The sequence below is a fragment of the Toxorhynchites rutilus genome, chromosome 3, assembly GCF_029784135.1.
Source record: "Toxorhynchites rutilus septentrionalis strain SRP chromosome 3, ASM2978413v1, whole genome shotgun sequence".
In the NCBI taxonomy this organism is placed as follows: Eukaryota; Metazoa; Arthropoda; class Insecta; order Diptera; family Culicidae; genus Toxorhynchites; species Toxorhynchites rutilus.
The window spans coordinates 208233787-208249426 of NC_073746.1; the positions used below are offsets into that span (position 1 = coordinate 208233787).

Consider the following 15640-nt stretch of genomic DNA (forward strand, 5'->3'; position numbering starts at 1 on the left):
ATAAAGCCATCCGTCACTTGTCACTCCCCGAAAGCGACCACAATGTCCCATTAATACATAGAGCTAAAACATGGTTCAAAAATCTCACGAACAAAGATCTTCCCGATATATGTGAACGTTCATCTGCGACGGGAAGAAATTGGAACGTCAAACCGCCGAACATTAACCTTGAACTTCTCAAGACAGTTCGAGCGGGAGACCCTTCTCCAAAAGTCAAAGCCTGCTTCAATAACCTCGTTGCATCTAATTTTCAAATCAACCACCAGGTATACACAGATGGTTCAGTCAGTGCCGATGGAGTTGGATGTGGAGTCTTTGAGAGTAGATACACGGGTAGCTTTTCTCTTCCACCGCAATGCTCCATCTTCAGTGCGGAAGCTTTCGCCCTTCTAATAGCTACCCAAGAATGCACCCATGAGTTTCTTCCTACCACAATATTCTCAGACTCAGCTAGCTGTCTCCACGATCTTCTAAGTGGAAACAGCAAACACCCATGGATTAAGCAAACAGAAGAGGCTGCTTCAAATAAAAACATCTCCTTCTGCTGGGTTCCTGGTCACTCAGGAATCCGCGGAAACACAGCCGCCGACATACTGGCCGGCAAGGGCAGCAAAATAGAACCCCCAGACATGCCCTGTCCTCCATCTGACATTGTCCGCTGGGTAAAACAGCAAGTCCGTGAAAGCTGGGACATAGGTTGGATAAACAGCCGTCCCACTCATCTTCATAAAATTAAAAATTCCACTCTTCCTTGGGAGGACCGTCTCAATAGTAAGGAAAGGCAAGTCCTTACCCGTCTTCGAATTGGGCACACTAACTTCACCCACTCACACTTGTTCTGCAGAGCCGAAAAACCCCAATGTGCTTGCAACGAAGCTCCGGTTTCCGTTAGCCACCTTTTACTTGAATGTCAACATACCAAAGATGCTCGAGTCCGACACAACATAGGTCAGAGTCTCCGAGATATCCTCAGTAGAGACGAGACCCAAGAAACCAATTTAATTGCGTTTCTGAAAGAAACCGACTTCTTTGGTAAAATCTAAACCGAAATACTAAATACCTTGGAAATTGCTTATTAAAGTTCGCCACTTCACAGTCATGTATGCGTGTTTATGTGTGTATACACATGTATGTACGGGTCGGAAGGAAGGTATTCATACATGTATATACACGCATTCAATAATAATAAATAACAAATAATATAATATATACTTTCATACCCACATCTATCTTCTATCCATTACATTATACTTTAATCAACTTCCTATTCCTACAGCCACACTCACCAAGGAGGATAAATTCATTAAATAAACCTCTCCATTTTTCAGCTATACTATATACCATTAAATTCAAAACCACTATATTTTATTATCTATTCAAACTGTATTTCATTTCATTTCACCCCACCCCACACCCACTCCTCCCCTCTTTCCTTCCCATACCACTCCCACCCCCTCCCACTCCACTAATCCCACCCAAATCCTTTCCATTCCTTTCCTTCCTATCCTCCTGAGAGGGGCCGTTTTGTTTTTTGGCTTTGGAACACGCCTTTCGCTAGGTCACTTGTGCTTCGTTGCTGCTTTGGTCCTCGGATCAGTAAATTTTTACTTTTCTTTACAGCATATATTAAATATCTTATGAAGCATAGGATCCCTTCCTACCTTCTTCTTTAACCGAGAGTCGAGCGGACGGGTCTGATGAGTGATTTTGTTGGTTTCCCTTTCGCCAGTCCCCTCTGGGCTGGTTTTATTGTGGCTCTTCACTGGGCTAGAGGCGAATGAACTGCAAAGTTTAAAGCCTCTTAAAAACAAAGAAAGAAAGAAGAAAAATACATTCATTACGATTTGTTCGCTCGTTGGATTCACATGCAGTTGTTTCTAACAAACACAAAGGTACCGAAGACTAGTGGAATAATGGAAAAGCCGCCAAAAAGTTCGGCACGGCGCAGAAGAATATCTCGGAAACCGACAAGAAGGAGGAGAAGGAATAATATGCTATCTACATCATAAGGTGCTGCATCCGGATCATCCCGACACCGGTTTCTCATCGAAGGCGATGAGCGTCATGAGCTTCGTCAATGCATCTTTGAGCGTATCGTAGCGGAAGCCCCGCGTCTGACCCACTACAATAAGTGGACAACCATTACGGCGAGGGAAATTCAGATCGCAATCAGTCTGTTGCTGCCCGGTGAACTTGCATGCGGTTTCCGAAGGTACCAAAGCGGTGAAGAAGTATACCAGCTCCAAATAAAGAGCGTTTTCCGACTGCTGATTCGAAAGCAAACACTAAAAAGGGTCCTTTTCAGGACCACAAAATCATCTTTAATCTAAAGAGTTTATTGTTTTGTTATCACTCGATATACCCATCTTGTTCGGCTAAACCTTCCTGTTTAGCGATTGCGTTTGCCACTCGCCACAGGATTCACAGTTGGAAAATTTCTTCCCATCCAGCTTGGAACATGTTGTACTGTAAATTACATTTAATGCGATATGCCGAAGCACCACTCAGTGTCGCATTGGAGGCGATTTTAACCTGTAATTAAACATTTGCGATGACAGTGGTATAGCTTTCACAGTTGGAAAATTTTATCCCATCCAGCTTGGGACATGTTGGGTCATAACTTGGACCCCGAACTCCATGTTTACAAAAATGTCCAACTAAATATGTCGCATTACAGGTCCGTCCAATTAGCTAAATGTCGAACTAAATGTAAATTAATGTACTTTCAATCTGGAAGCAATTTAAGAATTGAATAATCGAGAAAGTCTCCAACCATCAATACGCTCAGTACAACTGCCAAATTCTCAAACTCATCATATTCTGGCAAACAAATTGTGAAAAAATCAATTTGTGTTTTATTATTATTTTGGATAACATTTTAGAATGCATTGAACTGTATTTCGTAAACTCTTTTTTGAAAGATTTAATGGCCCTGATAAGCGCCATGTTTTATGGAATGGTTCCAATTTAGAAAACTTAGTACTCGTGGTTTGAAAAAAAAAACCATTTCGAACGCCCTCGATGCCGCCTTGTTCTGGATTTGCCACCAAAGCAGTTTGTATAAAGAACAAACTTTTTTCTTCTGCTACCTGATGCCGTTTTGCGATTGCGTTTGCCACTCGCCACTCGCTGCAACTGCCTGTTGTTGTCTTGATGTCCACCGAACTGAATGTGGTCTGTTCCTAATGCGGGTTTTCTTATCGTCGCAAGCAGCTTTGCCAGCCAACTCGATCACTTCGGCGGCCGAAACTATATAACGCCGGCTAGGTGGACTGGTGCACTGGTACTAACGCGCTCGGCCTAGCTACCCTTGCGGAGCAATTGGCGGATACACATACGGAGAACTGGAGACCAACACTGTTCGAGCGGGATTTTGCCTTTCCCTTCACTTTTCCTCCTTTGCCATGTCCAGACATGGCTGCTTGTGTTGGTTTGTTGATGTGATGTGATGCGAAACGATGTGGTGTACGGTTTGGATGAGAATGATCGTTACGGAAGGAAGGAAGGTCTTGTATTATAGAGACTTTAAACTTTTGCAGTTCATTCGTCTCTAGCCTTGAGAAAGGCCCTTTGAAAACTCCAGCTACCACCTCCACCCTCTTGCCTTGAGAAAGGCACTCGATCCCTCGCCGTCCAGCTCGTCCAGCAACGATGTTGTCCAGTCGGTGTCCACACAAAGAATGATCGTTACGGCAGAGGAGCGGGGATTTTTAAGCTGACTGGCTGGCTCGAGAATTACGCATGTGTGAGACTGTGACCAATGTTTAAAATACAGTTTGAAATACAGTTCTAAAATGTTATCCAAAATAATAATAAAACACAAATTGATTTTTTCACAATTTGTTTGCCAGAATATGATGAGTTTGAGAATTTGGCAGTTGTACTGAGCGTATTGATGGTTGGAGACTTTCTCGATTATTCAATTCTTAAATTGCTTCCAGATTGAAAGTACATTAATTTACATTTAGTTCGACATTTAGCTAATTGGACGGACCTGTAATGCGACATATTTAGTTGGACATTTTTGTAAACATGGAGTTCGGGGTCCAAGTTATGACCCAACATGTCCCAAGCTGGATGAGATAAAATTTTCCAACTGTGAAAGCTGTACCACTGTCATCGCAAATGTTTAATTACAGGTTAAAATCGCCTCCAATGCGACACTGAGTGGTGCTTCGGCATATCGCATTAAATGTAATTTACAGTACAACATGTCCCAAGCTGGATGGGAAGAAATTTTCCAACTGTGAATCCTGTGGCGAGTGGCAAACGCAATCGCTAAACAGGAAGGTTTAGCCGAACAAGATGGGTATATCGAGTGATAACAAAACAATAAACTCTTTAGATTAAAGATGATTTTGTGGTCCTGAAAAGGACCCTTTTTAGTGTTTGCTTTCGAATCAGCAGTCGGAAAACGCTCTTTATTTGGAGCTGGTATACTTCTTCACCGCTTTGGTACCTTCGGAAACCGCATGCAAGTTCACCGGGCAGCAACAGACTGATTGCGATCTGAATTTCCCTCGCCGTAATGGTTGTCCACTTATTGTAGTGGGTCAGACGCGGGGCTTCCGCTACGATACGCTCAAAGATGCATTGACGAAGCTCATGACGCTCATCGCCTTCGATGAGAAACCGGTGTCGGGATGATCCGGATGCAGCACCTTATGATGTAGATAGCATATGATTCCTTCTCCTCCATCTTGTCGGTTTCCGAGATATTCTTCTGCGCCGTGCCGAACTTTTTGGCGGCTTTTCCATTATTCCACTAGTCTTCGGTACCTTTGTGTTTGTTAGAAACAACTGCATGTGAATCCAACGAGCGAACAAATCGTAATGAATGTATTTTTTTGCCATCGCTGCCTTTTAACGCTCATTCGTTCGTCTCGTTGGACTCGCCCTTTTGGCTGAGTCTGCTGATTTATCTCTATCCTGTGAGCGTGTACCGCCAAAGTACAAAACGCGCGGACCCGCAGAAAAATATATCATTCTCTTTCAAACCGTAAATCAGTTCGATTGTATGGCATCGTTTCACATCACATCGCATCAACGGATTGGTGCCGGAGCACCAGTATACCTAATAGCGGTTATAGAATTTCGCCCGCCGGAGTGCTCGAGTTGGCTTTCAAAGCTGCTCACGACAATAAGAAAACCCGCCTACAGAACAGAGCACATTCGGTTCGGTGGCAACAACTAGTTTCAGCGAGTGGCAAACGCAATCGCAAAACGGCAGCAGGTAGAAGGAAAAAGTTTGTTTATACAGACTGCTTTGGTGGCAAAACCAGCCACCGTAAAACACGGCCTTTTTCAGGGCCATTAAACCTTTCAAAGAAGAGTTATTAAAAGTTTTTCACAATACATTTCACAATGCATTCTAAAGTGACATAATATGACATATAATATAAACCGATTTATTTTGTTTATGCTTGTTCTTGAATTTATTGGGGTCTTTTAAATTGATCATTCAGTTTTCACAAACCCATACATGGTTTCCGAATTAAAAGTGGCTTCAAATTACAACACGTTGTATGCAGGATCGCATTAACGAATTTTCTCGGTAGCAAGAACTGCTTTCTTCGGTTGATAACTGATTGATGATTGATTGACTGACGTTACATCTGCATTGTATAGAAAAAATAACTAAGGAGCACCATGATGAGCTATGTATTTCCTGCTGCTCTGTTCTTATTTTAAAGGACTTTAATCCGAAGGTCATCCGTCCCTGTATTTACTGTTGGTTTTTCAGAACGCTTATAGCTCGTTTATTTCTCGACAGATCGTAGAGTTCGTCTCCAAAACCTCAGTTCTGTTTCATTTTTAATTATTTTGTTTGCGGAGTCTACAAATCTTACAATTCATTCGTCTCCGAAACTACAGTTTAAGGGACGATAATATGCTCAATAGTGAAATATATGATAGTGAATGAGCTGATGACCACCTATGCATTCCCTATCACAGCCATCATTTTGATTGTACGATATGTGCATACGCCGAAAGATGCCCGGCTTTGAACATTTAATAAGTACAAAGCCTTCAGAAAAAAATCAAGAATCAAGTTTGTAAAAAAAACGCAAAAACACAACACCAAGAGTTCTTTTCAGAACCCCCAACATGTTCATAAAGAGTAAACAGTAAACTAATCCATTTTTCAGGTAGATAGGTAGGTATTCACGAAGGAGAAGAAAATAAAACAATATATTTGAAATATATATTTAGTAAAAGCTGTCCCCTTTGTATAGTCCTACGTCACTCCGGTTATGTCCCCGACATTACTCACCCCTCTTTTTTTTTCTTTTTCCTTTCCAATCGTGCTTCATTGTATTTCGCTGCTGCTCTGGTTGCCCGTTTTGGTCGGTACGATTTGAGGAGCACAAAATGGACCAATCAAAAATGGGCACGTAGTGCATTTGAACAATGCTTGATATTTCACAATTATTCAATTATTTATCTCAAGAAAAATGAAATGTTATTCGTTATGATAGACGCGTAGATATATTTCCTATCAATTGATGCAAAAACCTTTGCGATCTATTGAGAAATGCTCGAGTTATAAGCGTTCCAAATCTTGCATTTTTTCCTACTTGTTCAGTGCCTAGATTTTCATTTCACACCCTATATCTTCCGGTTAGACGTAGTCCTACGTCAAAAAAAGTCACAGGAGGGTTGTGTCCGAGACACGACCGCATAGTTGACGTAGGATTCCGTTAGGCTTTCTGTTGATTTTGGATATGTTTGAAGACTTACATCGTTAAACTCCTTGATAATGATTTGGTGGCCCTGAAAAGAGCCGGTTTGTTTGGTTGTTGGATATTGTTTGTTCACTCCACCAGTGTTTACCGAGTGATGATGACAGAAGGATGATAAATAGTCGTTAGATGGTGCGTATTAGATAAAAGGGCGCCGAAGTGGAACGAGATATGATGAAAACCGTTCTCTGTGATCCTAGACGAGATGCCTCCTTCGTTATGTATGGATGAAATAAAGAAAAAAAACTCAACAATGTAATATAAAATAATTACCAATACCGAACACAATTATTGACTTTTTTCATCAGTATAAAAATGTTACTTTAATATAGAGAAAATATATTTGAAAAAGGTAATTTTCTTTTATAATTTTTACTTTCTGAGTATTTATCCAATCCAATGCGGATTTTAATTGGACTAACAGCACTATGGGAAATCACTTTTTCTAATATTTCTTCACTTTTTCAAATTTATCGCCGTATAAACTTTCCTTGGGTGAAAATGAACACAACAAAACAGACAGCTTGAACTAAACGACCCGTTCTCGAGTGGGAACACACCTTGGTTTTAATTTATGAAAATTGAAATAAATCGTTCCATATATCAAGACATTTTTAATACAACTGCTATCATATACAATTTTACACTTACACTTGTGCTAAATTTTTCAAAATACACGATCGGTCATTGATATGAAATTTCACGAAGCAAGCATCATTAAAGCTCCAAATTTAAATTTTATTTGCTAGAATTAATCGTATCAGTCACCTTACTTGCAATATAAAAATACCCCCGACTTGCATATAATTACAATGCAGATTTCCTCCGGGCACCTTGGTTTTGATGTCTCTGTTAGTGAACACATTTCGGTAGGAACAAAAGTTTCCCCTATTTTCATGTATTTGTAATACTTATTTCCCCCAGGCAGCTTGGTTTTGATGTCTCTGTTAGGAAACCGCCGCATGTGTCGTCAATTTCGACTAATCAGAAGTGGGTATTTCCGTTAGGATAGGGGTTGAGATTTTTCAATTTTTCTATAGTTAGTTTCATGACATATATTATATTCTTCAATATAAAAAATTGTTATGGAGTGCCGAAATCGATTGACGCAAAAATTTCATCAATCCATCATGAAATGACTGAGCAATAAGCGATTGAAATTGGACAATTTTCAAGTGCTGGAATTTTTCTTAGATGAGAATAGCTAGAAATAGGTAGATGAATTTTCAAGGCATACGGCATTCAAATGCATCGAAAATCGTGGATAACGCAGCACATTTTACATATAGACTACAGTGCTCCAGCGTTTCTAATATCATCCATTAACGAAATAAGCTTTAAGTGCGCTACACATACAGGGTCACCGTCACCGTCACCGTCCCGTCAACTATTCTCTAGGACTTATTTTGCCGACGTCAAAGTTGCCGGTATGGTGTATGTGTGTATGTTCGTTTCCATAGGAGAATATTTGACATTTCATTCCTTTAAATTTACTTCACGATGACGGGACGGTGTATGTGTAGCGCACTTTACTCGTTCAATCAACTCAAAATCATGGCCTTTCATGTTGGCTGCTCTCTTCTCACGTCCAGATGAAGAAACATCTTTTCTCCTTTGTGCACGCTACTTTCTCTTCACGTTTATTCGTTTCATTCTTTAAACTGAATCGAAGTTTTCAATTGTCATTTTCAGAATGAAATGAAATCTTTTTTTATTCCATCAGTTCATATTCATATGAGTGTTTCGTCGTTGTATTCGAAACGAACAAACGGAAATACATGGGAACGGTGAGGTGAAAGGCAAAAATGAACGAAACAGAAGAATCGGTTTTTCACTATGTGCAGAGGATATACCGATTTTACTTAATCCCGATAGGTTGAATTGAATCAATCAAAAATTATTCTGGTTCAAGTGAAAGGAACAAATAAAAAATCGCTTTCATTTCATTATTTCGAAAAAGACAAAGCTGATCAGGATGATCGGTTTACAGATCTAAATACCCTTAATCTTCACAACATACTAGGTGTAATCATAAAGGTGTAATCCTTTTTTATTCAATCTACACAATAGCCGAATGGCTGCACGAAGTGAACGACTATGAATTCAAATCTCAAGACCCTTGACTGACCACCTATGTGTGTTATTCTAGAATAATTCTGTCCACGCAACAATAATGCGATGCCTTCTTCCTCCATTCACTCCGCTCTTTTGCTTGCAACAAAGAAATCGAAACATTCAAACGAAAATTAAGTATGTTCGTTTGGATGTTCAAATGTGTTCAGGATGTACAAAGAAGCGGAAATGAAGAGATAATTCAAACAATCTGTGAAAAGAAGTGCTGATTCAACTAAACACGATACATACAATGCTTGTGAAAGCTTTCAAGTACATATACAACAGACATAGACCTGAGCCTAAGCTTGGGTAAACGGTACACCACACCGGTACACCGAGATTGATCTGAATAAGCGAAACTGTACAAAGAACATACTGAAGTTTCGAGAATTCGAACCATAAATTATCAATAATGGCACCGGGCCCGTCACCACAGTTACCAAGGGAAGGGAAGGCTAACAATCCTTCCCTTCCCGTAATATTCGTGGTTAGCTCTATAGAGTGGCTCCCCGGCGATTATCATTCAAAATAACAATGCTCACTCTTAACCACTCGATTTAATACGACAATGGGTTCCAATACGACGGCGGCGGAGGACATTAACCCTGGAAAACCAACCGAGCGAACTCATCTAAATAAGTTGAACAATATTTCGCGTGGAAATAAGCGGTGAAAATCCACCCACCTTAGGCTGCCATCGTAGTTACTTTGGTTTTGAGTCGTTGGATTAATTCATCGCACAAGAGTTTTGGGTGATGATCAGGCTAGAAGAACAAAAGAGGTGACAACACCAGAAATGATTTTAAAAATGTTTTATTAAATTATCGAAACGTGAAGTTAAGTGAGATTTCTTACGATGTAAAAATCTTGATAGAGCCTTTGGGAAATATCTGACATAGCCATTTTCATAAATATCAGGAAAAAAAATTAAAACCTGGAACATATAACACCTTCTCAACAAGGATGAAAATATCCATTAAAAATTGGAAAATCGTATTAAATGTATGAAACTGAAATGTGGATGGTTCTTGTTTCTAAGGGTCAAAGGTCATTCGTCCCTGCGACTGAAAGGTGGAGGGGATCTGACGTAGTGGTAACATCCGTACCTCTCACGTTCAAGGTTATGAGTTAAATTCTCACTCCCGACATTCTTCCAAAAAATGGAAGTTAAAGTGACGAACCAGCTAAAAGTATAGAAAGCCACTATAATATAAAAAACTAAAAGGTTACGTTAAAAAATCAGCAAAAAACAAATGATACTCAATCGAAAGCCGTGAAAATAAATAATTAAAAAACCGATGGATTTTTTTTGGCGAAACAATTTGTTCGAAATTTGGGATGGCGACAGTTCAGCGTTTCGTGGTAAGGCACTGGTCGTAGACGGAAAATTAAATGAGTGAAAGGATTCAATTCCTTAAAGAGGATTCAATTCCTTTCATTATCGCATTTTAGTCTCCAAACTCAGAACGAAAATTCGCATCCACACCAGCGAAGAGTTTGTAAGAAGATTGACATTTTTATTGACACAAACTTTTTTCTATCAATTCCCAGCATTCACTGATCTTGTGTTTGAGAAACCTACAATATAAAAACTTAGTTTGGATCAACGAAGGGGTAAATAAGTAAACTGTCAAAGAATCCACATGTGCGTTGTTATTGACAAAGACCAACTGTTACGAAAACAACGTAATATTTTGTGCTGAATGATCTAAGCTGAGTGAATTATCGTTATTTCTTCAATTTATTATACGAGGTTTGTATACGACCCGATTCTGTTAAAATATGGGTAAGAGGAAACTAAATGACACAGAGCAAAATGAGGAAACATACGACCTACCGGCTAAACACATGAATTCCTCGCATATTCGATCGAATGAACGGAAATTGATTGTAATTTTGGAAGGAGCTCAGCTCGAAACTGTTAAGGTGAATAGAACAAAAACGATCGTAATTTATGTAAAAATACAATATTCTAAACAATTTATTACAGGTTGGCTCAGTCTTTGAATTGCTGAATTGTGATGATCACCTCAATATATTGAAAAAGCACCATCGAGAGCCGGGAAGCTGTCGGCCAGATATCACACACCAATCATTGCTAATGCTCATGGATTCGCCACTAAATCGAGCAGGGTTGCTTCAAGTGTATGTTAAAACACACAAAAATGTTTTAATTGAGATAAACCCGCAAACCAGGATTCCCCGAACGTTTAAACGATTTGCAGGATTGATGGGTATGTAGGGAAATCTGACGCACAACGGAAATTATGTTCATACTTTCTTTCCTTTCCAGTACAATTGCTTCACAAGTTCAGTATCAAAGCCAATGATTCTACAAAGAAGCTCATGCGTGTCATCAAAAACCCGATCAGTAACCATCTCCCAGTAGGATGCCGCAAATACGCCATGTCCTTTAGTGCTTCCAAGGTAGAACACCCACGTGAACTGGTACCCAAAAAAGACGAACCTCTGGCGCTGGTCGTTGGGGCATTTGCCCATGGTAGTCTAAACGTAGATTATACCGAAGGCGCTTTTTCTATCAGTAACTATCCGCTATCAGCAGCACTTGCTTGTAGCAAACTATGTTCGGCTTTTGAGGAGTCATGGGGAATAATTTAACATCGAATAAATAATGTTATGTTGCAACGATAAATTATTTCTGTTTCATTTAGAGGTGTGCAAATCAGCTCATCATGATGAACAGCTCTGATCATATCAGCTCATCTAAATGAGCTGTTCTTTATGAACAGCTCTTCAGCTCAGTTGTCAGTGCCGACTTTCAATTTGGGTCCCAAACTCGATAGCCACGAAGCCAGTTTGAAAATGTTAAAATTCAAATGAAATTTTTCACACCATATTATTAATTACTTGAAACACGTATTCCAGACTATTATTTACAACAGACTCGGCGAGTACAACATTTCCGACATTTTTACTGAGGCTTTACATTACAATAGAAAGTTTTCTTCAAAAAAAAAAAATCTTATGAGATTTTTGCACCGCCTGCAAACAAAGTACTCATTTGATACACAGAAGTTAATTTTCATTAATAATTTGAATTTTAAAAACGTGTTCATTCTGCCTGAGAGCCATTTATTATTTTTGGCGCCCCCTAAACTGGTAAACAAAGCTCAATGCCGTCAACGCGAATATAACAGTTGAAAAGACGAGGGACAAATGAAACTAAACTGATGTCTTAACACGAAGAGCGAGAGACGGTCAATTCATTTGAATCTTACAGCTCACACACTCTCTTCAATTCTACAGCTCTTTTCTCTCCTTCATCATCATCAAAGTGAGCTGAAGAGCTGTTTGATTTTTTTTTGCGAGCTGTTCCGCGTCAACTCACTTCAAAGAGTCGATTCTTCGGAACAGCTCATGAGCGGATGGCACATCTCTAGTTTCATTCCAACTTTGCCATTGCTACGAATAACATCTAAAAGTTGTGTTCTTGGATAAGTATTCGCTAGCTTCCAACAGATGGCGTTACGAGAATTGAATGTGTCTAGTTTAACCTCTTGCCGTACGATTTAATTTCAGTGCAGTGCACAATGAGTTGTTTCGATACTCTGCTGAGTGTGTTTATCTTACTCACGATCGTATCAGTCCCGCATCAACACACGCCTGAAGCATGTATCCATTCTACATCGATAGACGACGAGTGAGGTTCGATGTTGTACGTTTTGGCACAGTCTAATCGCTACGAGTATGGTTCGATGTTATACGTGAAGGGGTTAGCACAGGTTTGTATGTATGTTTGAATGTTTGTAGGGTTGTCCCACATTAATCGAAAATTGACCCCTTTCCTGTTGACTGATTGATCTGAAATTTGGAAGACACTTATAATTCTACTGTCATTATAAAACTGCATATTCCATGATCTTGAAAAATCCAATTTGGCTGTCACTAAAAATTGACTGAATGGCTTGACTTGGAGAACACAGAACATAATGAACAACATAAATTCAAAAAGGTCACCGCCACTAAATGGTCGACTATGTATTTTTTGCAATCCCCTCAATATCGGTAACAGATGAAATGATTTGACTAATAGAATACAGTACATCATGAAAATATTCCGATTAAAATTAGGTAAGAAATAAACGTTGTAATTCCATTATCCACAGTTAATTGTTTCATCATATACCACGCGATTTTATTTTAGTCTCATCTCATCTAGATTAATGAATTAACGGATGTGATAACTACTAGCTGCTACTTACTTATCCACGCTTTATGGATTTAAAGTCTGTGTTAAGGAAACGCATTTCAATCAGAACAAAAATGCCCCCGATTTACATGTATTTGCTATGCCTATTTCCCCACACTCCATGGATTAGAAGTATGTGTTAGGGAAACACAATTTAGTCGGAACAAAAATACCTCCAATTTGCAATGTTGATTTCCCTCAGGCAACTTAGTATTCAAATCTCTGTTAGGGAACACATTACGGTGGGAACAAAAGTCCCCCTACTTCCATGTATCTACAATGCAAATTTCCCTAAGGCTGCTTGGTTTTGATGGCTGTGTTGGGGAAACCGTAAATCGGGCCAATCAAAACGAGGCAGTTAGGGCGTTAAGATAATGCTTAATATTTTACAGTTATTCAATTGTTTATCTGATGGAAAATAACATTTTATTAATTGCAATAGATGCGTAGAAATATTCCCTATCAGTTGATTTTTGCGGATAAAAATTAAAACTAGACCGTTCAGGTTGGGTGTTAGAAGACTAATGAAAATTTTATTCAAATCAACAAACTACGTTACTACGTTATATATAACAGAAGTACATTTCGTTGGTTACATTTTAGGCAATGTCTACTGCGATCACAACACTCCTCCTTAAACAACGAATCCAATTAACCTTTTATTTTCTTCCAGCTTCCGGATTGTCAGGGCCTTTGTGAACCCTTCAGTGGGCTGCTGCTTCGTGTTCACATATCCCAGCTCCACTACTCCTTGATCCAGGACATCTCGGACGAAATGATACCTGATGTCTAGATGCTTTGTTCGTGGATTGTACCCTTGGTTCTGAGCGATACAGATGGCTGATTAGTTGTCACATCGGATGGGAATCTGATGCATGCCGAAAATCTGCAACTGGAACTGGTGCCACCAAAGTGCTTCCTGGACTGTGCGGGAAAGCGCGATATATTCCGCTTCGCACGAGGACAATGCGACTGTTGGTTGACGTTTGACGTTCCACGACACAGCTCCTCCCATGAACGTGAAGACGTATCCGGTGGTGGATTTTCTGGAGTCCGGTTCTCCTCCCCAATCGGCATCTTTGAAACCAACCAAGCCTGTGCTATTCTGCTTCGAATACGTTAGACGGTTCGAACGCGTGCCTCGCAAGAACCTCATGATACGCTTGACAGCGTTCCAGTGGCTACGTCCGGGATTCGCGTTGAATTGGCTGACTTGGTTTACTGCGAAACTGATGTCCGGCCGCGTTGCCTGCGCCAGATAGGTGAGACACCCGCGCATCTTCTCCTGTGTCGCCGGAGACATGGACTTGCCCAGTTTGACGCTCGCCTCTGCTGGTGTCGAAACTGGGTTACAATTCACCATGTTGAACCGTGGCAAAATACTGTCTATGTAGTGCTCCTGATCTACCCACAGTTTGCCGTTCTTCTTGTCACGCGTGATCCTCAGTCCCAGGCAGAAAGAAGCTTCACCAAGATCCTTCATTCTGAAGCGGCTGTGAAGGAACGATTTCAACATTTGCTTCAGCTTGGCATCATTGGTAAAGATCATGAAATCGTCCACGTAAATAGTGACGAAAATCATTTTCTCACCGCTGATCCGGAAATACAGGCACGGATCAACCTTTGATTGGTTCAGTCCGAACTCCTTCAGCGCGTGATCCAGCTGGTTGTTCCACAGACGGCTTGACTGTTTCAGCCCATAGAGTGCCTTCCGTAACCGACAGACTTGCTTCGAGGTACCAGCCAATCCTTTCGGCGCCTCCATGTAGATGACCTCGTCCGATAGCTTGCCTTGAAGGAACGCAGTGACCGCATCCATCTGCTCCACATCGAGGTCATGCTTCACCGCCAACGCCAGCAGATAACGAATGGTGGAATACCGTACTACGGGGGAATACACCTCGTCGTAATCGATGCCTGGCCGCTGTGAGCACCCTTTAACAACCAGCCGTGCCTTGTATCGTTCGATGTCACCAGTTGGTCCCCGCTTTCGTCTTGAAGACCCATTTGTTTCGGATTGTCTTCCTATCGCTTGGAAGGCTGGTTAGCTCCCACGTTTCGTTTTCCTCCAGAGCGGCGATTTCCTCACGCATGGCCGCGATCCAATTCTCGCGACCCGGTCCATTCAGCGTCTTTTCGTAGGTTTGAGGGTCATCGATCCATGTCTTGGAGCACACCGGTGTGGGCTGGGGGGAAACAACTTCGCCAGAAAACGAACTATAGGTAACGTAATCGGAATACTTGCCTGGAATTCGGCGCTCCCGGTCGCTTCGCCTAAACCCTTGCTGCTCAACAGCTGGTCTACCAAGTTGCGACGGGAGCGCAGGTTTATTATCGGCGTCAAGGAACTCGGGATCACTTGAATCGCTGTCGGATGTTGCAGTTTCTTCAGCTTCATCATCGAAATCATCATCGTCGACATCCGGTTCCACACGGACGTTCGACTCGTCAATTGAATACAGCTCCGTGAACTGTATCTGCTGCTGACTCTCGCTTATCTCGACCAATTGTTGCGGTTCTCCCTCTTGAACAATGACGACGTCGCGGCTGATCCGGATGTCACGCTTGACCG

At 40.9% G+C, this 15640-nt stretch overlaps 1 protein-coding gene across 1 annotated transcript; it reads left to right on the plus strand.

Annotated features, from left to right (window-relative positions):
• Positions 1 to 10492: 10492 nt before the first annotated feature.
• On the plus strand, positions 10493 to 11511 carry LOC129778113 (ribosomal RNA small subunit methyltransferase NEP1). The gene is made up of 3 exons (XM_055784802.1): positions 10493 to 10784; positions 10849 to 11092; positions 11152 to 11511. The coding sequence occupies exons 1-3, from the start codon at positions 10641 to 10643 to the stop codon at positions 11475 to 11477; spliced, it is 714 nt and encodes a 237-aa protein (XP_055640777.1). The 5' UTR covers positions 10493 to 10640; the 3' UTR covers positions 11478 to 11511.
• The last annotated feature ends 4129 nt before the right edge of the window (positions 11512 to 15640 follow it).